The sequence below is a fragment of the Sinohyriopsis cumingii genome, chromosome 8 (assembly GCF_028554795.1).
Source record: "Sinohyriopsis cumingii isolate HCF-2022 chromosome 8, ASM2855479v2, whole genome shotgun sequence".
NCBI lineage: Eukaryota > Metazoa > Mollusca > Bivalvia > Unionida > Unionidae > Sinohyriopsis > Sinohyriopsis cumingii.
In genome coordinates this window covers 56066506-56089245 of record NC_142968.1, presented here as the reverse complement: position 1 = coordinate 56089245, position 22740 = coordinate 56066506, and the positions used below count along the sequence as shown (strand labels likewise).

The window sequence follows — 22740 nt, the reverse complement described above, 5'->3', positions numbered from 1 at the left end:
CTTGGGGTTTTCTAAGCCCCAGCCATCGACCGAATGCGTTCCGATGGTCTTTTCGCCCCCTCCGTTGCGGGCATGCTGAATCCATTTGTCTTCCTTGTCGCACAAGTAATGTAACCAGCGTAGGGCTTTGACCGAGTATTGACGTTTGACATAGTTGATCGTTTGAGGACTGATGACAGGCACGGTGTTTTCAGGCATGAATCGTTGTTTGTACACTAAGGAACACGCTTTGGCAATGGTGCAAGATTCTTTCAAAGGATCGACCCCTCCGTGTTCCATGAACAGTTCTCGAAATTTTCCACAGCATCGTCGTAAAATGTCCACGTCGGAACGACAATACTTTAACATTTCTTCCTGAAAGTCGAAAGGGTCGGAGGCGTGAGCCTGGTACCAAGCGTAGAAAGCTTGTCGTTGTTCGGTACCCATGTTGCCGGGTCGTAATAGTGAGCCTCAGGTAAATGGGGTAGAACGGCGTGTTGATTGACTTCGGTATTGAAAAAGTGAGGAAAATATCCTTTAGCCATTTCTGTCATTCCAAACGTTTTAGGCATTCGGCTCAAAGGCATGGCCAAGTAGCTCATCGAATCTTTAAACTGTACTTGTCCCACTTGCATGAAAATGATTTTGACTCCGTTCAAAGTGACTTTAGGACGCTCAGTGCCTTGTTCCGTATAGTATCTGAGAAGTAACTGTCCATCGTATCCGGAGAAATTGTGAGCCATCACCGTGGCATGACGATGACAATCTCCGTAACGTTCGATGTCCTCTTGGCTCCACGTCTTGTCGATGGGGTCTAAGACCCATCGAGCGAAATCGGCTAGCGTGTTCGGCCCTCGAAAGATTTTTTCACGCCCTCCAGGAATCTTACTGCAGTGAGGGCAATGACTGAAGATAGGTTCTTGAATGCACTTTTCGCACGTTCGATGAGCCACGCAGAAATTAGGAATGTGAATGCCGGTCTCTTGCATGCATTCGAAATCGAAAAAGATGAAATTGCCTTTCTTCTTGTGACCATCGTCTTTCTCTGGTTGGGGCTGGTATTTTTGCACGTAGCATTCGTGTTCCAAGTCCACGATGTGGTGACGAATGTGACATTTTTTCTTTCCTGAACATACGTGTGCCTTGGCACTGTTGGTACGTATGCCTTGTCCACACGTAGGGCACAATCTCAGGAGTTGACAAGCACATTTCTGCTGTGAACCTTGCGTCTTCAGATGTTGTTGGTAACAGGCAGGGCTGACAAACGTGCGCAGACAAGCAGGACAATGCACTGGTTCTTGCCCTTCGCTCAGACAGGGTGGAGAGGCCAAACATCCTGAGCATTTCGATCCGCAATGCTTGTGTTGCTCTCGATTGTTATAACCATGGTCACATTTCTCACAGTAATAACCGTATCCCAGGAATGCAGTGATACTGGTAATGGTATCGAAATGGTCATCGTGATGATAAAGGTGAATGTATTTTCCATCCTTAAAGTCTTTCCTTCGAAACAACAGAGGCCCGCGCACTTCTTGAGGGTGCACTTTCAAGGTGTAGCGTGGAGCTAGGACATCTTGCAATTTTTGCATTTCAGGAATGCCGCAGGGTGTGTCTGTGGACAGGCCGGCTTGTTGTAACAGGAGTTCTGCTTCACTTCGTTGTTTGGCTCGGTCCGATTGTCGAATAGTTTTCCAGGCTCTTTTCCATTCTGCCGTGTCGTTCTTGTTGGCATAGGTTCGTCCCACCACGATAGCCCTGGCTAAACACATCTGATCTTGAGGGTTGTGAATTTGGACGAGGCTCTATTTGGTGCTGCGAAGGTCGTTCACCAATAACACCTTATTGCTTTGTCCGGTCCCTTGAGGAGGAGAGACGTGGGTCATGTCCAGTGTGGCTTTTACATCGGTCATGTCAAACTGGTCATTGGATTGTGGCACGTGTTGAATCTTGTCCATGACTTTGGAAGCGGTCAATTCTGCAGGGCTGCTAAACTCGATCCAAACAGGGGATTTCAAACCGTCGTGTTGTATGGAAAGTCTCAAGCGATCGTCTTCTTTGGGTTGACATTGTCGCTTGAGTGTGGTGAGTAAAGAATCCCACACCCCGGTGATGAACCCTTCTGCTTTCTCCAACGGTACTTCGGACTTGAAATCTTTAAACTTCACCGTGTATTTGTAAGCCGTGGTTCTAAATTTTCTAGAGGAACGCTTTTCTATCTCTCGAATGTCATAGTACTTTTCAGGGTTAACTAAGGGTGGTGAACTTTGTTTAGAGGGTTTGGATTCTGGTTCACTCATGTCCTCTTCAAAATCACTGGCATGAATTTGTGCCAAAACTTCAGCTCTGATAAGAGGCGATAGATCACGTTTCTGCCTCTTACTTTCTTCTTCTTTCTTCTCAAATGAATTGGATCGTTTCATCTTGATAGCAAAACATCAAATGACTACAGTTTAAACACCATGGACTAATTTATAGTCCTAGCAGACCAGTGTATACAAAAGGGTGTGTGTCTTGTCCTTTCACTATTCATTTCACTCTCAAACCGAGCACAACGATGGAAGAGACTACGCAAATCGAACGTTTCATCAGAGCTTTGCGAGGGGTCATTAGAAAATTCTCTTCAGACCAGCCGACGGACTACTCTCTTTCCTTGCGAGATAAAAGTCAAGATACTTGCTATATGTCAGAAGAAAGGGCATTGGTCTTCAGAGTGTCCATACCGTTAAAAAAGAAAAAAAGGGGTTAGAAAAGACAAAAGTCAAGATACCTGTTATTATTGTCAAGAAAAAGGACATTGGTCTCCAGATTGCCCAAAAAAGAAACAACATGAGTCCGAAGAGAGGAATTCTTCAGAGGAAGAAGAGGAGGAAGAAAGCAGACAGGTGAAGAAAAAGAAACAGGAGAAGAAAAGAAGAAGGGAAGAAAGTGAGGAGGAAGAGGAGGAAAAGACTGTGAAGAAATTGAAAAAACAGAGAGACTAAACAATGAGACAGAAGAAGTGTATGAACTTTTTAAGGTGTTCTGTTGAGAATTGTGAATTGTGAATTGGATTGTAAATATTGATAAAAGAATAAATTAGATATAAAGGTAAGTGTCTTTGGGTTTTGATTTTAAAATAAGAACATACACTCACACACTCATACACAGACACGTACTATAGCGGTAAAATGTTTTTTTTTTTAGTTATTGGCAATTGAAAGTGTATCTCTTTTCGAGAGACGTGGGTGGCCCTGAAAAGGACCTTTTTTGGTGTAGGGGTGAGTTTAAGCAATCAACTTTAACTGTCTTAAGCCTTTGCCACGGCCGAGGCCTACTTCTGGACTGCGTAATGTTGATGATGATGATTTGGTTGAAATCACTAAGGGTGGTATGGTAGGCTTAGTCACAGGGTTGGAGTGTTTAGCTCGGGAAGGTCGTATTCTCTTCGGTCGTGATAAAGAAGTCTGATACATTTGTTTCAGACTTTTTAACTCCGCTAAAACGTCTAACAGTACCGTGACCGTTTGATTTTCACACCCTTGTTTCTTTGCTGCTGCTTCTTCTTCTTGTTGTTTTTTTTTCTTACCTCTTCTTCTTGCTGTTGTTGCTGTAGAAGAAAAGCTTGTTCCGCTACCTTTTGCTGTTGTATAAATTTCTCCAATTCTTCTTTCTGTCTCTGTCTAAAATTCTCCACGTGCGGTAATGAAGAAGGTGACGAAGGTTCCGGAACAAATTCTTGCGAGGTAAGAAGATCCACAAAATCCCAATTTACCTCTTCTGAAAGTAAGTCCGGGTTCCCTTGGGTGGTCTCCACTGCTGGTGCACCCCAGTTGATCGTTTTCTGAGTTTCCGTCATGTTGAAAAACTGTTGCTTAGATTGACTGCGCACAGGCGCTAGCGAATCTATATAGACCACGTGACGTCAAAGACTGTTCTCTTCGGATTGGATGCGGGCTGACTGAATTTTGTAACGCGTGTTTGGATTGGTCAGTGAACTCAATCCGTTTCAATCCTTCCTCTACCTATAAATAAGCGCAGTTCACTGCATTGATTCACCTGTTCTCGGCGCCTCAAGATGTGGACCACAGTCGAATCATCAACCCTTGTTTCTTCGATGATGTTCAGGACGGACATGCTAATGTATGTCCGATCCAACTGGACAGTTGTCCACAGGACAGACACCAGTCTGTGGATGCGTAGAGTCTATGTAGAAAATCAAGGATGCCTCAAAAGAGTCAAGATTTACGGTCCTGCAGTCAGGCGCAGCCTAAGGACAAGAAGAATACCAATGCGTTGCCCTTTATGTTAGTATATCTTAATATTAACATAAAACCCAAAGGCCCTTTTGAGGGTCACTCATAGGTCTCGAAAAGACCTTGACTTTCAATTGCCTAGCCCATTTTTTATTTTATATGTGTGTGTGTGTGTGTGTGTGTGTGTGTGTGTGTGTGTGTGTTTTATATCCCTCTCCCCTGTTCCCTTTCCATAGACCTATCAGGTCGGGACCGTATTAAAATAGGGTCCCGACCCTATTCCATTTTCCCTTGACGCTATTCAGGCCCACGATTTATTCCCATGTTAAATTTCCCTTGACGCTAAACAGACCCAAAATCTATTCCCATGTTAAATTCCCTTGAGGCTAAACAGTCCCACGATTTTTTTCAATGTTAAATTTTCATTGAAGCTAAACAGTCCCAGGGGGTCCTGTAATGCTAATTCCCCTTGAGGCTGAATCGTCCTAGGGGTTTCCGTAATGTTAAATTTCCCATTGAGGCTAAACGGTCCCAGGGTGTTTTTTAATGATAAGTCCCATTGAGGCTGAATCGTCCACATATACTACTTATGATTTTAATAAATACCATGGCCTTCCACTCACAAGTTCCTCCGTTTATAATAAGAAAACATAACTTTCGAGAACAAAACATGGGTAACATATGCATGTGTATTGGCAATTAGTACTTAAAATCTCGATCATGCCCCTTCAAGCAAATGGAATCCCCCCCCCCCATACCACAACATCAAACATCTTGGCATACAACCGGTATACAAAATAAAAGTATCTCTGAGACTAGTATATTGCAGCTGAAAATAATAAATTTACAGCTCTGTCAAGTTCTTGCTTGTTTTGTATTTGCACCATGGTTGATTTTAAGATAAAAAAATTTCATTTGGACGTAAGGTAACTTAAAAGGACAGGAGTGAGTGCGCTACGGGAATTGAAATGTGTCGCTCATTCTTATGAAGATATACATATCTTGTTAGGTGTTAGAAAACCAATGCTTTGGCAAAATAAATACGAAACTTTATCTTAAGATAAAGATACTGAAAACTTGGGGCATATAATATTATAACAAATTTGTTTTAATTCCAAATCAGATAAGCCACAGATAGTGGAAAATAAAAAGCCAGTTCTTCATGAACCATTAGCCATAACCTGTAACGCCTCCTATGAATTAGACTGTCTATCCTACCGCTGGAGAAAAAACGATGTGTATCAAAATCATACAGCCAGTGTCCAAGGAGATTATTCCACATTGACATTTGCAAACATAACCATGATGGATAATTCGAGCAAGTTAAAGTGCCAAGTGGGGATAGAAAAGTGTACTGATGTGGACTTTTCAGACCGCAACTGTAGTTCTAAAGAAAGTGACCTTTACATAGTTCTTCCATATTGTAAGTAATGTAGTGCAATTTCAAAGCTTTCTTATTTCCATAATTTTCTTTTTATATCGTATCAACCCTAATGTTAATAAAATGAACTTTGTTACCAACTGCGTCGTCATTACATGTAACTATAACCAATTTTGTAACAATTATTATACTTTAGAAATATATTACAATATGTGTTGTTACATGCAACACAAGATGTAACTCCGATTGTAATAAACTGAACTTTATGTATTATCGTATTCATCTAAAGTAGTGAATGTTGTGGGGGGTGGGTGGGTCTGGTATGGTTTGGTTTTGATCTGAATCGTTACTAACCCTGATTTTTATTAAGTGGGGCGATTGAAATAAAGTTGTTTCAGTAGGAGTTGTAATTGCATGCATACTTTGCACAACATGCGCTATTAATGCAGTATCAATGTTACCCATTTCGTAATAGATCTTCGGGCAATCAAGCCACCATGAACTAAACATTAAAATGTTATATCTATTTGAAATCAATCAATGTTGATTCTAACATTTAAAATAATAAACTATTCGACGAACGTTTCTGCAAGAAAGCTGCTAACACAATATAATATGAAGCTTAGCATGGTTACTGCCTCTATGTAAATAAAGCAGACATTTTTTTTTTACAAATGCGTTGTGATTCCAGGCTTGTGACCAATTTTGTTAGATTTTTGTTTGTTGTAGCTTCACTTTAAACGCATTAATAGTAATATAATGCAGAGGAAATAGGAGCTAATGACACACCATGGTAGCCGACCCGTGATGACTAGGGCGAGTATCGAACCCGTTATCCTTTGATTATGAGACTGACACTCTACCAACTCAGCTACCACTGCTTCCTTTGTGCAATTTAACTTCCATGATCTAAATATTGTGATGTTCTCTTTAATTTAATAGAATTAATCGATGGCTATAGAATCTGTAAACGAGCTATATTGTGAAACATTAGTCATTTTAATTTCATAAATTACCTTAAGATCACGGTTTATTATATTATGCCTTAAATCTCCTGTATTGTGCTCTATATTTTAGTGAATTTGTCGTTCTTCGGTATCAGGGGATGTAATGCATATTCCCCTCTTCTTTAGCAAAAGTAACATTTTAAGCTTAAAGTATTCATAAATTATGAGATATCATTTAATGATAATAACAGATGTGATTTTCATGAATAAAAAAGTCAACAATAAACCTCCATATTTGATCTTTAAACCTGATATTTATTTTGATAAGTAATAATTTTTTTTTATAAAAATATCATCACAGATAATTAGTCAACCATTAGCTAAACGTTTTAATGTTGGTATTTTGGCACGTTTCAATCAATCGCATTGTAAGTTTACGATTAAGCGCCATGTAAAAATTCGAACCGAGCGCCAGATTTCACCATAATTTAGCTTCGAACAGTTCTCTATAATTCTAAGTCTAAGAATCTATTTATGATAAATAAGACGAATGAGAAACAGCGGACAAGTTATAGAATATATTGCATGTAAAAAATGGCGTTTGTATTACCTTGTATTAACTCTTTTAATGCAAATAAACATACACAGATGGTTCATTTAAGCAGCAAATGCAACAAAACCAAATTTCGTGTGGCAGATATCTGGCACGTAGTCAACAATATATGTTGTGGACAAACTTGCAATATGGACATATTCCAGAAACATAGTGATTATCTGGCAAGGTTGTATCAAGTCTATAATTACGAATTTCATATAGAATGCAGTTGTACCTTTATGAATATTTCTTCATTTGTCTATTGCACCCATATCTATTCGACCATAATAATGTTATTTAGGTAGATGTTATTTTTCCATTTACTTCCATTTACGGTCATTCGAAACGTTCAGTTGTATTCACATTTCAAAATAGGTGTTTCCGGTCTGATAAACGGCACTAAATATCGATTAGCCCTCGTTTTGTTAGCTCTGTTTGGTCGTTGACCCTGACATTAATATTGATAAGTGTTATGTTTGATTGATTCTTTTTTTTAAAAATAAAACGCTCCGGTGTCCTAGTGGTTAGAGCGTCCGCTTCGGATGCGGGAGGTCGTGGGTTCGATCCCCGGTCGAGTCATACCAAAGACTTACAAAAATGTACTAACAGCTGCCTCACTTGGCGTTCAGCATTAAGAGGTCAGTGTTAGGACTGGTCGGCCTGGTGTCAGGATAATGTGACTGGGTGGGACATGATGCTACATATCTGCGGCATGATGCCCCAGTGCTAGACATCACTATAAACTGTCACACTGCATACATCGTAGCGATATGACTGAAAACTTGTTAAAGCTACGTTAAAAATCCAAATCACACACACACACACTTTTAAAAAAATATTTTATTTCAGCTGGGGTTTAAATTGCATGCAGTCGCAACCTCTATTTCAAACACAGAAGACTGTATTATAAAATCCATTATAAAACTGCATGCTGTCACAACCCATTTTGTAATAAAATATTGCAGTGAGACTACAAATGAACTTGGTCTTATGTCTCCTTGTATTGGCTATGATTAGCTGTTGAACTGATATTTATATTAATAAGTGATGAATTGATATATTCCATAAAATAAATATGTTAGTGATATAACACTCTGTCGCAAACCTTGCATGCAAAAGAGCTAACTGTATTACAATATGTGTTGTAGATGAAATCAGCTTGTTATTATAATAATTATATCTCAGAATTGTATTATAATGGGAGTGATAAAAAGTATTCTTTTTTTACTGTACAACTATCGTTGTCATTTTATTCCATATGATGATCAATACCCTTTATATATATATATATATATATATATATATATATATATATATATATATATATATATATATACTAAGTCTGCTGTTGACTGAATTATTTTCATTTCAGTTGGGTAAATGAAAGCAATACTTCGCTGACAATATCTACTATTCACATGTACTGCATATATGATTGTTTAGTCCCTTCTTACTTTAAAAACACTAAATATTTACTTACATGGCATGTGGTAAATTTAAAAAAAAGTTAATAATCCCTTCTTAGTTTCTTAAGAAATAGGATGTCTACACTTGCACAGATGGCCAATTCGTGAGTTTCATTAGAACTTTGAACAAAATTGGCAAACGTACTGCAGCTCAGTGTACTAAACTATTCAAATTTATACTACTTCTAAAAAAAATTGATATTGGTATTTTTTTGAGCAGGGAGAATATCTTGATTTAAGTATCAAAAATTAAAAACTTTCAAAGGTCTCACGTAATAAAATGGAAGTAGTTTCAACAGTTAATCTCTTGTCCCTTATATGAAGCTATTTGTACCTGAATCCTGAATTTGGGATATATTTGGGAATAGTCTCCGAAGGTAGTCCACATAAATTCCTTTTCACGCATCTAAATTATGACATTGCAGCAGGGCAAGATTTACAAAGTGATATATAATTATCAGTGATGCAAGAATTGGATGTAAATTTGAGAATTATACCAAGTATTTGTTGACAAGGTTAAGGGTGCATGCTTTTTATATCCAGATAAATATATAGGCATGGATGACGCATCTGTATTTCGTAAGATTGAGTTTAAAAAAGTGTTTGCTGAATCCTTTTGTATGAATCATTTTGTATGGAAAAGGACATTCATTATATATACCATTTATATCTTGGCTAGACTTATATATCTCATTCCAAAATTAGTGTATTATAAACCACATGATATGTTTTAAAACTAATGAGATATACGGGTTATCTACGTTATTTTTATAAATATATATTTCACGATTGAAGTGGAAATATTGTATCGTCTCGAAGGGGGAAGTCAAGAGTGACAATATAAAATGTTTCCACTCTGCGAGTGAAATACTCTTTATAACTTCTTTAAAAAGTAGGCTTTTCTTAAATTATATAATTTAAGGCAAAATCATCGATTTGCATAAATATATTTCTCTAGAAGCTGTCAATGCGTTTAAGGACTTCATTACTACATCGCTAAAAAGAAATTCCGAAATTTACACTAATTTTAGGACAACATTTTACAAATTTAGCTCAAACATGTAATGCTTCAAATTGTGTGTTTTAAATAAAACAATGCATAACTTGTACAGGCCCATTTTGAAATATGTCTGTGTAGTCTAGGACGGAAGAGAAGCTACAGCTTGAAGCGGAGACAGTAGCTACATGACTGCCAAAATGCACGAGTAGGAACGCTCTCCATTTTGAGATTATGTAGGATAATCTAAAATCTAGTCTTGCGAGACAAAAATTATTAACACTATAAAATTAAAAAGAAGTAATCTCCGGATCATCTCATTTATATATCCCCCCCCCCGTGTGTCCGAACACATACATTATAACATTCAACGTTCAAATGATAGAGGCGTTTACCATCTCAAGCCAAATTCTACAAATTCATCTTTTATACCCTTAACAGGGTCTTGTGGAAATTTTTTAAATAGAATACCAGATGCAGCATGTCTTACAGTGCTTTGAAAAATTGTTTATGTCCTAAAGCCGAATAATGTAAAAAGCCTAGTTCCCCCCCCCCCCCCAATTATTTGTCATTATTACTTTTGGCCACACTGTTGAAATATGTTGAAATAATGTTATCATGCAGGGAGTGGTTTAATTAAGTTGTTATAATATGTGCCCTATTCGACTTTATCATATTGCAACAATAAAACATGTTTAATCAAAATTACTCCTTTCATACAAAAATGAAGAATATTTTCATTTTTGTTAACGCATTGTTCGCTATGATTGATACCGTAAACATAGTTGGAGTTTGGTACTGTACAAATATCACATATCGACATTATCCGATAGACTTCGGAGCGTAACATCCTTAAGCAAGCGATTCTAATGACTGGAGTAAACTTATAAGAATGTTGATTCTTTATTGTGTTCATTTCTGCATTCAGATGTGAATGACTTGGCCTTGGTAAGCTTACGCATTGGGTCTCATAACAGACACCGAACACAAAATTTGATCGTGACTTAATTTTAGTTTGGAAGCAACACTCATCTATATTCAATTTCTCAGTCGTGTTAAAATATGGTTCTTGTAAGTGTTAGAAACTCTACTGGAGCAATTTTGTTGCTATATGTTGTCAAGACGTTTCCTTTTTCTCGAAAACGTGTACCGTTTCTTGTAGTGTGGAAAGTTATACGATACTGTATAGCTGGCAAAGAATATCGAATAGCTGCACCATGTCATTTAAGTTAAGTCACTTTCAAGTTTGCATGATTCCTGTGAAAAAGTAATCATTAAAAGAAGTTAATATCTGAAGACTACCTGTTGTTGTATGGGGGGGGGGCTGCTTTCTTGATGGCGCCTCTTCATTGATTGTATGAACCTACACTAGAGCGTGTACATAATTAATATATCTTAAGATCTGTTCTATGTTCATGGGGGTTGGCGTGGAGGAAGAGCGAAAGAGAAGAACCAAACTAAAATAATAAATGACAGTAGGCTCAAATATGGAAATACTGGTTGGAATAACATACACAGGGGCAGATATAATTCCTAAATGGGAAAAAGTAGTTCCAAAAGTGATTCCGCCAAATGCCGTATCAACATTCTGGCGATAGCGTTTGTTTCACACGGATACATTTCAATATCTTATTAAGAAATACAATGGGCTTTCTTAATAATCGACGTTCAGATAATAGACGTAAACATGTGAGTTGATGAACGTGTATAAAGATTTTCTCTACCGTTAATCAAACAAGAGACCCATGGGTCATTGCTGCATACGATATCGTATACATAGGAGAAATTTTAAGGTGCTGAACTAAGCATCAAGTTGCAATTGCGATTTGTATTTACATTCCTTTTCTACTTTTTGTTCTTTTTAAAAACTGAAATTCAGATGGACCCATCAACGTTTCCTTGAATATTAATGAAAGCGATATTTATCTGAGGGAAAACCAAACATTTACAGTCAAGTGTTCTGCCGACTGTTTTCCGAAGTGCACTTTTCGGTGGAAAAGTTATTATATCAATGTCGAGGAGGAAGAACTCAAAATCAGCAGCTTTGTTTCAAGAATGTCTGGAGGATACGCTTGTATTGTAAGAAATCGAAAAACAGATGCGACAGTGGAATCAAACCCCTTTTTTCTGCACTACGTAAATGGTAATAAATCTTGATAGTGATTCATGCTCATATATGTATTATAATTAATCCACGAAATGTAACAAGATACCGTTATAACGTTATGCAAGGTCAGTTCGTTGTATGAAGGCACAAAAGGAAAAATGCAATTTTATTAAAATCCAAGGACATGTCTAGATGAAAATTGTTCTTTATTAAAATATCTGTTTCAACGATTTTTTTTTTGTCACAAGATGATTATCGTCTTAATTATATGCTTACTTCATACTAAAATTTATAAGCGTTTATGATTTCTCACAATAAAGTACTTGCAAAGGTATACAAAGGGTAAGCTTACTTCATACGAAAATTTATAAGCGTTTAGGATTTCTCACAATAAAGTACTTGCAAAGGTATACAAAGGGTAAGATCGTATTCAATACGTATCATAAAGTGCATGCTATGTTAACATTGTATGTAGACCTTTTATAGGTCGCACCTCTTTCATCTTAGCTTTCCTACAGTAAAAAAATTATCTGGACAATAATGAACCTGTTTCTCAAACTGATACTGAGTGTTCCTTCTTCAAGTCTATGTCTCCAGTGGGATTGGTTTTCCACGTAACTTGAAACAGGGCAGTACTAACTACTTCGAGCTTAAAATTGTTGACCTTGTATAAATATAAAATGTGCGGGGTTTTATTAATATTTAACCCCAAAATTGCTCACCAGAGATATTTTTGTAAAAAAGATATTCACACACATTGCATATATAACATCAAATCTGTCTATCTATCTACCTATCTATATATCCAGCCATCAGTACAACCATCAAGCCATCCACTCATTCACTCATTCATACTCAAAATATTCCGTCTCCGAAGACGGTTTTGTTGATGTTTCATGATAAAAACTTAATGTGTGTGTGTGTGTGTGTGTGTGTGTGTGTGTGTGTGTTGCCCTTATGCCTTTTGTTATTGTTGTTATTATTATTTCTTTGTTTTCGTTTCTTTTCAGATGTTACCATATTTTCTTCTGCACCCGGAGAAAATCAAGGTGAACATATCAAATACTATTGTCGCCACAAAAAATCTGTTCTGCATAGAACACAAGTCAGGCAGAGTAATTAAATTGCAATAGATATGTTGAAAATGCTAACTCAACACTATAAATCATGCAACTTGTCTTCATTCTAGTGCACAGATCGATTAGATTCCATTGGTAGATTTCGTAGAAAACAACTTTAAAAAAAAACTTTTTAATAAAATCAACGAAATATGAACCATGCATGTTTTGAATATATGCATGTCGAACAAAATCTATTTAACACAATGATACAATTCGGTTTTGCCATTCGTAAAATTAATTGCATATTTGTTCACAGATGTTATGCTAAAGCAAGATAAGTCCATATCGTTGATTTATCAGATTGCATATTACATTAAGCTGAAACAATATGCGCTATTACTATTGTCTTATTTTAAATTGGGTACATTTCTCTTGCAGTCCCCATTTATTGATTCACTTTCTATTTAATAATGACCATCCTTTCGTCCCTTCTTTAATCATTATTAACAAATATAGTCTTTATTTTCTCTTTCAGGTCCCCGACCAGAACAATATTGGTTAGTTTCAGTTACTGTTTCCGGCTTTCTCCTCACTGCTGGATTCATCATATTCTTCATGTGTTGGCGTAAACATGCAGGCAGAGGAATCGGTATGATGTGTATTGTGCTCTTGAATCAAACATATTCTATTATTTCCACAGCGTAGAAAAAATGTGTAGCAGAAATGTTGCTACTTACAATTACGCATGAGTACTTACCGAAAAGAATATTCCTTCCAAAAACTTAAAAGAATGCGGAATAGCTTAAAGTATCCGAAAATGAGGACATACGAAACTATCAATGATACGTTTAGGTTATAACAACGTTTTGTAAGACGAACTATCTCGTATCTAAGTTGTAATTCGATAAGCTACATATGTGAACTAAATGTTCGAAAGAACTATTATGTTCATTAGACATTCTTGATATTTCAGGATAAAAAAGATGCCATGTATGTTCTATCACTTATAAACTTGCACATGTCAAGTATGCATACAAATATGTATGTGTGTGCTTTTCTTGACTTTGCTTGGATGCAAGGACCCATTTTGCACTGCGTTATTTCTTAAGTCTGTTCAATATATATTTTTCAATCTTGCAAATATGATTTGTAGGCAGAAGACCTGTACCGCTGTGTGCAACCGGAAATAGAGAAAACAATATTGCTGCTGATCATCCTGATACTGGCATACAGTCGCAGGATCTAATCAAGTTAAGACATGATAATTGTGGTCAGAAATTTCAGGAAGACATGTATAATACCATTAATGAGGTACTATCAAACAACGACTCTCTCTCTGTCTCTCTCTCTCTCTCTCTCTCTCTCTCTCTCTCTCTCTCTCTATATATATATATATATATATATATGGACCGCTCCGGTGGTCCATTGGGTAGAACGTCCGCCTCGGATGCAGGAAATCGAGGCTTCGAACCCCGCCGAGTCATACCAAAGACGTATGAATATGGCACTAACAGCTGTGTCGCTATCCGCTCAGCATTGAGATGTTAGTGTTAGGGCTGGTCGGCCAGGTGTGAGGATAAAATGACTGGGTGTGACATGATGTCACATGTCTGCGGCATGATGCCCCTATGGTAAACATAACTATAAACTTTCAGACTGTAAACATCGTAGAGATATGATTGAAAAATTGTATAAGCTACGTTAAAATATTTTCAAATCTCTCTCTCTCTCTCTCTCTCTCTCTCTGGAGTTCAACTTTTCATTGTTTACTAAAATGACCCGTTTCTTTACTACTGTGACTATAACACATGCTCGAATGTATTATTGTAAGGTGGAGGAAAATATTAAAAACCACTTGAAATTGTTTTAAAATATTATATCGATTTTACGCTAAGCCAATCGCTTCTGAGGTCGTTCGCAATATATATGTGAATCGTTGGAAAAGTGTCTCTGTCAGTGGCCCCATTTGATCACATTTTATGTCTTTTCGTACCGTTAACTTTAATTATATTGCTGTAAATGTTAAAGCAATGACAGTTTGGGTCTTTATCGGATGTTTTTTGGTGCCGTTGATTGGTAATAAATAGTTGAGTATGTGGACAGAACCTGAGAAAACGTCGAAGAATAATGTAGACGACCGACCACCGTTACAACAATTAAAGTGTCCTGTGATGGAACGTGGGAACACAGAGAAGCCAGTGCGGCTGAAAGTGGCTTTCATAGCGCAACCCGTATTATATGCCCAAAACAAGACGGTATAACTATTTATGGCCCAATATTGCTTCAAAATGCTGTATAGATTCACGTTTTGGCTATCTTCACTCTATTTTCCAGGCACTTTAGTATATATATATAGTTCCATTTTATTCTCAAACGTGTTGGCTAGCTCGAGAGTTTAACAGACACTGAAGTAGCGGATTTATTACGGTAATATCATGTCCTATGTTTAAATTATGTTAGGTTGTGTTTTACGTCATTCGCATAGAAAATATAAATAGTAAATCATCTTTTCTAAATTAGGTAAGAAAACACGTCTTTAGGAAGAAAAGAAAAAAATAATAAAACTAAGTGGGATTTGAATGTGGTTCTCTTGCGTTGATATGCTACCACTGCACCAAGATATTGACAACGTGGCATGTGCAATTCTTGGCTTATAATGCTATCAATGTCCAGATTATTTATCTTGGAAAAGCCACTAATTAACAGACTAGCGAAAACTAAAATACAATCAGAGAGAAAAGAGGTGTGTTCATCCATCTGTACACCACCACCGTTGAATAAAACTGTTGTTGATCCTACGTCATGTCTCCGTAAATCGTCGGTCTTGCGTATATCGTCCACCGTAACTCGTTCGTAGCGTGTCAACAAAGCTATTTTTCAAGATCTGAAAAATCTTTGAGCTGATTCGGTTCAAAACTTCCTTAGATTGTTTATTCTACTAAAATTATGTTCAGGTTCGCCTTTCTATTAACGGAGTGACTTTATTAATAGACAAAATGGTGAAAGTATATTCGGTTATTCCAGAACGGCTGAACAAATTTAATCAACTTTGGTAGGCATGTTTGTTAGGAGATGGTCAGTCGAAATTATGCCCTGTGTATCTGGCTAGTAACGACGTGGTTTCATTAGTAAATGGTTGGAAACATATTTTCGATTCTTTCTCTGAAACGGAAGAGCTCGGATTTTGATCAAGCTGAGTATGACTGTTTCTTAAGAGATGGTCTATTAAAATATGTCTGGAGTTGTTCGCCTAGGAATGGTGTGACTTGCATATCAACCAAATGGAAAACCTTTTGTCAAATACGTCTTTATACTGGTTTTGACAATTCTAAGCAAACATGGTATAAACAATTCGTTTGGCATGCTCCATCAAAATTTGGTCCCTAATGGCTTCCCATTGCAAAGTTATGGCTTCCATAAGAACAAGGTGGAAAACACAAATTATGCTCATATCCCATTAAGCATGGTTGAAACATAAGCCATTGCACCACTGTGCCATCTGGCAAAGACGAAGTTAAAACAGTTAAATGGAATGTCAAATATAACAAATTTATACCAAATAGCAGGAAATTATTCAAGGCACCTGCCTCATTTGCCATTTAAACCAATGTATGACAGGTGAGAGATGGGCTACTTGCCTTAATATATTAAACCAAAGGAACAGTTTTGAAACTGTGTGAGAATATTTAGATGCTACTGGTCCAAACCACGTGACACTGGTATATGTTTAATTTGTCTCAAAAACTTATGATAATTCACCATTATAAGAATAATACTGCGCATCAGTTTTTGTTACATTATCATGAAACATTTTCATTTTATTTTTGAAAATGGTCTAAAGTGCAATATGCATATAATTCACCTATTAAAATACATACCTCTGGGTCGCTTTGGTGATTAATTGGTTTAATTTCTTGAACAACTTCTCAGTGGCCAAAAGTATTCGATTTCTAAATATTTTGGTAAAGTGTACTTTATCTTCCTTTTAATATTTCGTCCAGCCCCGGCGCATATAAATATAATGGTCTCTGTTATTACCTTTAGAAGTTAACAGAGGTAAACTGACTGAAATATATTCACACTGTCTTCTTTTCAGTCTGCCGAGTCGGTCTATTGTTATGCAAGAGACAAGGTATTGGAGAGAAATTTGAATGAAACTGGAGGTAGTACTGGACACGGATGCAACAACTGTACTACTTCAATGGAAATGTGTCCTACTGGAAAAACCGATGTGCATGTAAAAAATGAGGACTATGAGGACTATATAAGCCCACTATGCGATCTTCCTCGTCCTACAGACATACGCAAGAACGGAGAAACCAACGAGTCGGGAACAGATCAAACAACTATAATCAAAACAAACGAGTTCTTTTGTCTGAATGAAGCACATCTTTGTCAGGTTGAGAAAATTGAAGTGCTTGAAACCGATCATTCTTATATAACCCCAGCTATTTGAAGATCATCAGTATAATCGAATTACTTGCACAATAAAGGATTATATCATCTCAAATGAGCGTAAAAATCGTTTTAACCTGAATTATCAATTATCATATTTGTTTAGAGAACACGTTATTCATGAACCAAACGTTCATTCCAAAGATCAGAACTGAGATGCAAAGCAACTGTACAAAATATGACACCAAAAACAATCGATATCATGTAAATAAACCGCCACCACAACTCTCATTAAGTTTTTAAAACCCTTAACATACTGTCTTCATATTTATATTTTCAGTGTCATAAATTAGGTTGCATGCTTTTCTAATTTGTTTTTAAATTTATCAGCCATGATTTAAATAACCTTTTCATATAACGTATTTTGTCAAAACATTGATATGGAATTTTAATACAACACGAAACTTATTTAATTAATGAGATGATTGGCTACTAGGCATTTTAATGCAATGTTTCTATGAATGCGAGAATTAATCAAGGTCCTGTTATATTTCAGAACATGAATCAGGGCCCATTTTTAGACAACTCTTCTTAAGCGTATTCATATCATCGTTCCTAATATCGCTATCAAAGATTTCATACGATATATCAGAAACGGTTTTTCGAAGCGATCTATGAATTGTATTTACATATATTAACATTATGAATATATCTTAGAGCCAACCACACTGATCTTTATAGCATACTGGAACGTTTTAAACTTAAACACAATTCACACTGAACTTTTTTGGACGTTAAAAATCGATCGGAAGGGCAGTTAATTATTATATGTGTGTAAAACTACATTTGCTGCTTCACAGAACCCAGTGTGGCCAAATGGTATAAAGCGCTGACATTTAAAGAACACTGCCATCTCACCTCTGTCTGCGTGGGTTCAAGTCTCGGTGGTTCATACCAAACTTTTCCCTGCTTCTTCCTCCACTGTATTAAAGATTCGAATGATGCCGTTTTCACTGAGAAGATCGCCTTGTCATATTAATACGCAGCAAAAGATAATGTCAGTGCCTTTTTCAGGAAACCCTATAAGCTCCTGGAGATGTGAGAAGGTCATTCTAAAGTTCGTCTTTTAAAACAAAGGTTGGGCTCGATCTTCATAATTATAATCATCTACGTCGTCATTGTCTTAATCATCTTTATCGTATTCATTAGCCATTACCACCACTGCTACTGTCAAGATTTTTATTATAATTAAACTTTATGTTATCTCAAAATTTTACTTGTTATAAAGAATTCATTTTCAATTATGTGACCTTCACGAGCTTCGGACTTGATGAACTCTTATTTTAAGACACCCGTGTACCTTTCGCAAAGCTTGCTAATACATTTTGGAAGATTTTGGATATCAAATAGTTCATGAAACACTCATAGGAAAGAACTATTTCAATACATATTGCTAATGTATTACATCATTCGTAAGACGGGCTAGACAAACTGGTCCTGGTTCCAGGTCATTTTTATTTGGACATATAATATTTTAAATTAGCCGCCTGAGTCCGACGAAGCATTGGTATTTAAAACCACAAACTGAGTGAGTCAATACTTTTATGTAAAAAGATAGTTAAAGCGAGGAGAAAAAAAAGAGTATGAAACGTAAGAAAGGATCATTAATTGTACCCTGATTCAAGTTTAACAGTTATACATATTTATTCATTGACTTTTTTCTATGTATCTTTTTATTTATTTTTATTTATATATTTGTTTGTTTCTTATCTCAAAATTTAAAAATGATATTTATGATCAAGTGTTATTTTTACTTTAGTACACTGAATATAACATAAGTATTTGTTTTGCTATCTACGTAGTCAAATATTCTTTTACACAATCTGGCTCAAGAACAAGTTCCATCACCATTATTTATTGCCTCTCTTAATTCATCTGATGAAAAATTCTTTAAATTACTACGATAGACAATAAAACATATAGTCACTATTCGGGTTTTAATTACCTTCATTAACACATTAACCCCTAGCGACGACTTTATAGGGCTGGAGGTAGTAGCCTGCATGCATGATACACTAACGTGGATGGTATTATAGAAAGGTAGACAGATGTAGCTCTACAACGATACCAAATAATCTGGAATATCTAGTTGCACTACAAAATACAGATATAAAAACCTCATTTTTTGGACCCGACTTTTTTTTACGCAAAATTCACCCGTGGTCGGAATCCCATTTTGTGTCCGGATTGTAGACTTTTTGGTTTCAGATGTAAGGCAAACCGGTATCAACTGCAAGCAGACAGATGAGGCTTTGCAAAAAGTAGGATAAGATGGGCATTTGGAATAAAGAGTGGTCTCCATACGAAAATAATGGCTCCGTTTAGGACAAAAAAAAAGAAAAAGTCCAACTTTTACCCTTCTGCTTATGCGCGAGTCTAATAGCCAACGAAAAACGATGTTAATGTGTTAACATCATTTTGACTTCGACGTTAGTACCTTGCAATTTCTCACAACCCCAGTTCATAGTATCTATTACAAATGCTCGAGATCGTTTAATGTGCTTGGATTATCGTATTTTATTTAGCAAGTTATGGAACACCAGTAATATGTAATATATACACAATAAAACATAATCGAGAAAAATTAAAATGCTTTTTAACAAAATAACAATTAACCCACTTTAATAATGGTGTCATACCATATCAGAAATACGAGTAATAATCACGAGGAAAATAGGAGCCAAACAATGTAATCGTATAAATGATCAGATAAAACAAGAATACAAGTACTATAATCGCAGGATATTCTTTTCTTTTACGTACTTTATCCTTTAGTGTATTGTGACAAAATATATTATAATGAAAGCAAGGAAATATATGCATTGTTTAAATTCTAAATGACAAGATAAGATAATAGAGCAAGAGTGTTTGAGTCACGATCAGTTTAATTTCCATATCTTTAACTCGACCATTAGTTTCAGTTATTCTATTTGGAACTGACTTGTAACAGACAAGTTTTCTCAAGATCACATTGATTGTTTGGATCTGTTGCGTTACCTGGTTGTTGTATATTGTGTATTTACAAAAAGAGACACGGCTCAGGTGGTCTAAGTGGTTAGAACGTCCGCCCCGGATGCGGGAGTTTGCGGGTTCGAACCACGACCGAGTGATACCAAAGACTAATAGAAATGGTATTACAGCTCCCTCGCTTGACGCCCAGCATTAAGAATATAGTGTTAGGACTGGTCTGCCTGGTGTCAGGATAATGTGACTGGGTGTGACATGATGCCTCGTGTCTGCTGGGTGATGCCCAAGTGCTAGACATCACTATAAACTGCCACACTGCCGACATCGTAGTGATATGACTGAAACATTGTTAAAGCTGCGTTAAAATATTGATTAGCTCTTCCGACACTGATAACAAAACTTTGAGATTGATTTGAGATAGACGGAAGATATATACATTGGTTATATAAGTTATAGATATTCTCTGGTGTGGCTAAGTTTGTTACAGATAACATTCTTAAATGAGTAAGAATATAATATAGATGGGTTGGCGGTAATAAGTGATGGCTACGAAGGTGACAAACCTACCGCCAATGGAAGACACTATCTTGCTCTGTAATTCCCATATAAAGAAACAAAATCAAAGCAGAAGAAAACGGTCAGTTGCAGAGCTCAAGCAAGAGAACATGAGAAAGTCTGCAAAGAGAACTTGATAAAGACTGTAAAGAGAACTTGATAAAGTCTGCAAAGCATAGGTACAGATCATAAATACAGTAGTGTGTGAACTGGTTTTAACATCCCATAAATCGAGGTATATTCTAAGGATAACTGACATAGCTAGCACCCGACCATCTCTAAAATACGTCACAGGTAAGGAAAGCCAAACATGGATATTAAAGAGAGTATTCAATCGCTAACAATGTGGTAAGAATTCCGAATTTAGCACAAGAATATCAAAAAGCCATATTTTATCGAAGGTTGTATAAAGGATAATATTCATATCTGGAATAGATTTACTAAGTTTTTCATTAAGCCCATAATCTCACTGTGCGAATAGAAGGGAAGGTAAACCCAGCAAGATCGTTACTTCTACCGCAACAAACAAATAAACATACATACATACATACTTACATACATACATACATACATACATACATAGTTTTGAAAAGGGTCTAAAATTGTCCTATATTGTTTCATATAACCTGGCTCAAGTACATTTCATCACCTTCATTTATTGCCTCTCTTACGTTCTCTGATGAGGTATTCTTATAATGTATACACAAGACAATAAAGCATATAGCCACCATTGTAGTTGTAAATGAGACATTTAATTGGGACATTATACCTTTGTGTACTAGTCCTAACACACTTTAAACATCATTTTGATTTCAACGTTTCAGCCGTGCGATTTCCTACATCCCCAATGCATGGCACCTAGGCAAATGCTGCAGTGATCATTTATTTAATAAGCTTGGATTATCACATTGCATTTATCAATGTATGAAACAATAGTAATATTTCATAAGGTTTTGAACAAAATAGCAATTAATCAACCATCAAAATGGTGTTTTGATATATTAACAAGCCTATGATAAATGAGTCAACGTTTAGTTTGACAATAATCGTCTATGTCACTATTCAGAAATATGACTAATAATAACAATGAAAACAAAGGCCAAACAACGTAATCGCAAAATGATCAGACAAAAGTAGGAAGAACACAAGTACAATACTTGCAGGATATTATTTTACCTCCTTTTTCCTTTGGTGTATTATGTCATGATACAGTAGATACAGTAAAGTGAAATCAATGAAGTATATGCGAATTTGACATGGCAGTATTGGAGTAATAGAGCAAGAATGTATGAATCAGGACCAGTTTAATTTCCTTCTCTTTAACTCAACTGTTCGTTTCAGTTATTCTGTTTTCTAATTGCCTTTTTGTAACAGGCATGTTTTCTCAAGATTACATTGAACCGCATTTGATTGTTAATTGTTTTGAGCCGTTGCTTTACCTGTTTGTTGCCTGTAATGTATTTACAAACACAGAATGTATCTTCCTTTACCCTCCCTGAATGAGTATATACCACAAGATAATCGTACGAAAGCTTGACATTATCCATATTAATCTATCATAGCGTCAGATACAGTGCACCAATAGATACGTCCGATTATATTCAAAATCATAAAACATACACAGCAAACACGAAATACGCATTAAACAAAGAACTATACACACCGCACGATACTTGAACATCAGGTATTGATTTGTTTTATTCTGCATTAAGATATAAAGACCGATACACATTATATCAGGGAACATTATATATATATATATATATATATATATATATATATATATATATATATATATATATATGTGTGTGTGTGTGTGTGTGTGGTGTGTGTGTGTGTGTCATGTAAATAAAATGCAAAATACATGCAGAAATGCACAAGCAAAGAAGGTAAATTTATAACATGCAAACATTAGCATACAAAGAGAAATGCATTTTTAAAGTTCAGTTTGCGAAATGTCATACAATCTGGCGTTCAAGATGAATTTGTTTGTATGGC

General features: G+C 36.2%; 1 protein-coding gene across 1 annotated transcript in view; it reads left to right on the top strand.

Annotated features, from left to right (window-relative positions):
* Nucleotides 1-19149, top strand: part of LOC149793572 (uncharacterized) — a 35591-nt gene extending 16442 nt beyond the window's left edge. The window contains exons 3-8 of the mRNA XM_089966426.1: nucleotides 5335-5634; nucleotides 11477-11740; nucleotides 12715-12753; nucleotides 13301-13414; nucleotides 13919-14076; nucleotides 16862-19149. Coding sequence (XP_089822552.1) covers nucleotides 5335-5634; nucleotides 11477-11740; nucleotides 12715-12753; nucleotides 13301-13414; nucleotides 13919-14076; nucleotides 16862-17221 — 1235 coding nt within the window. The 3' untranslated portion in view covers nucleotides 17222-19149. The remainder of the gene's footprint in view (nucleotides 1-5334; nucleotides 5635-11476; nucleotides 11741-12714; nucleotides 12754-13300; nucleotides 13415-13918; nucleotides 14077-16861) is intronic.
* Nucleotides 19150-22740: the final 3591 nt, after the last annotated feature.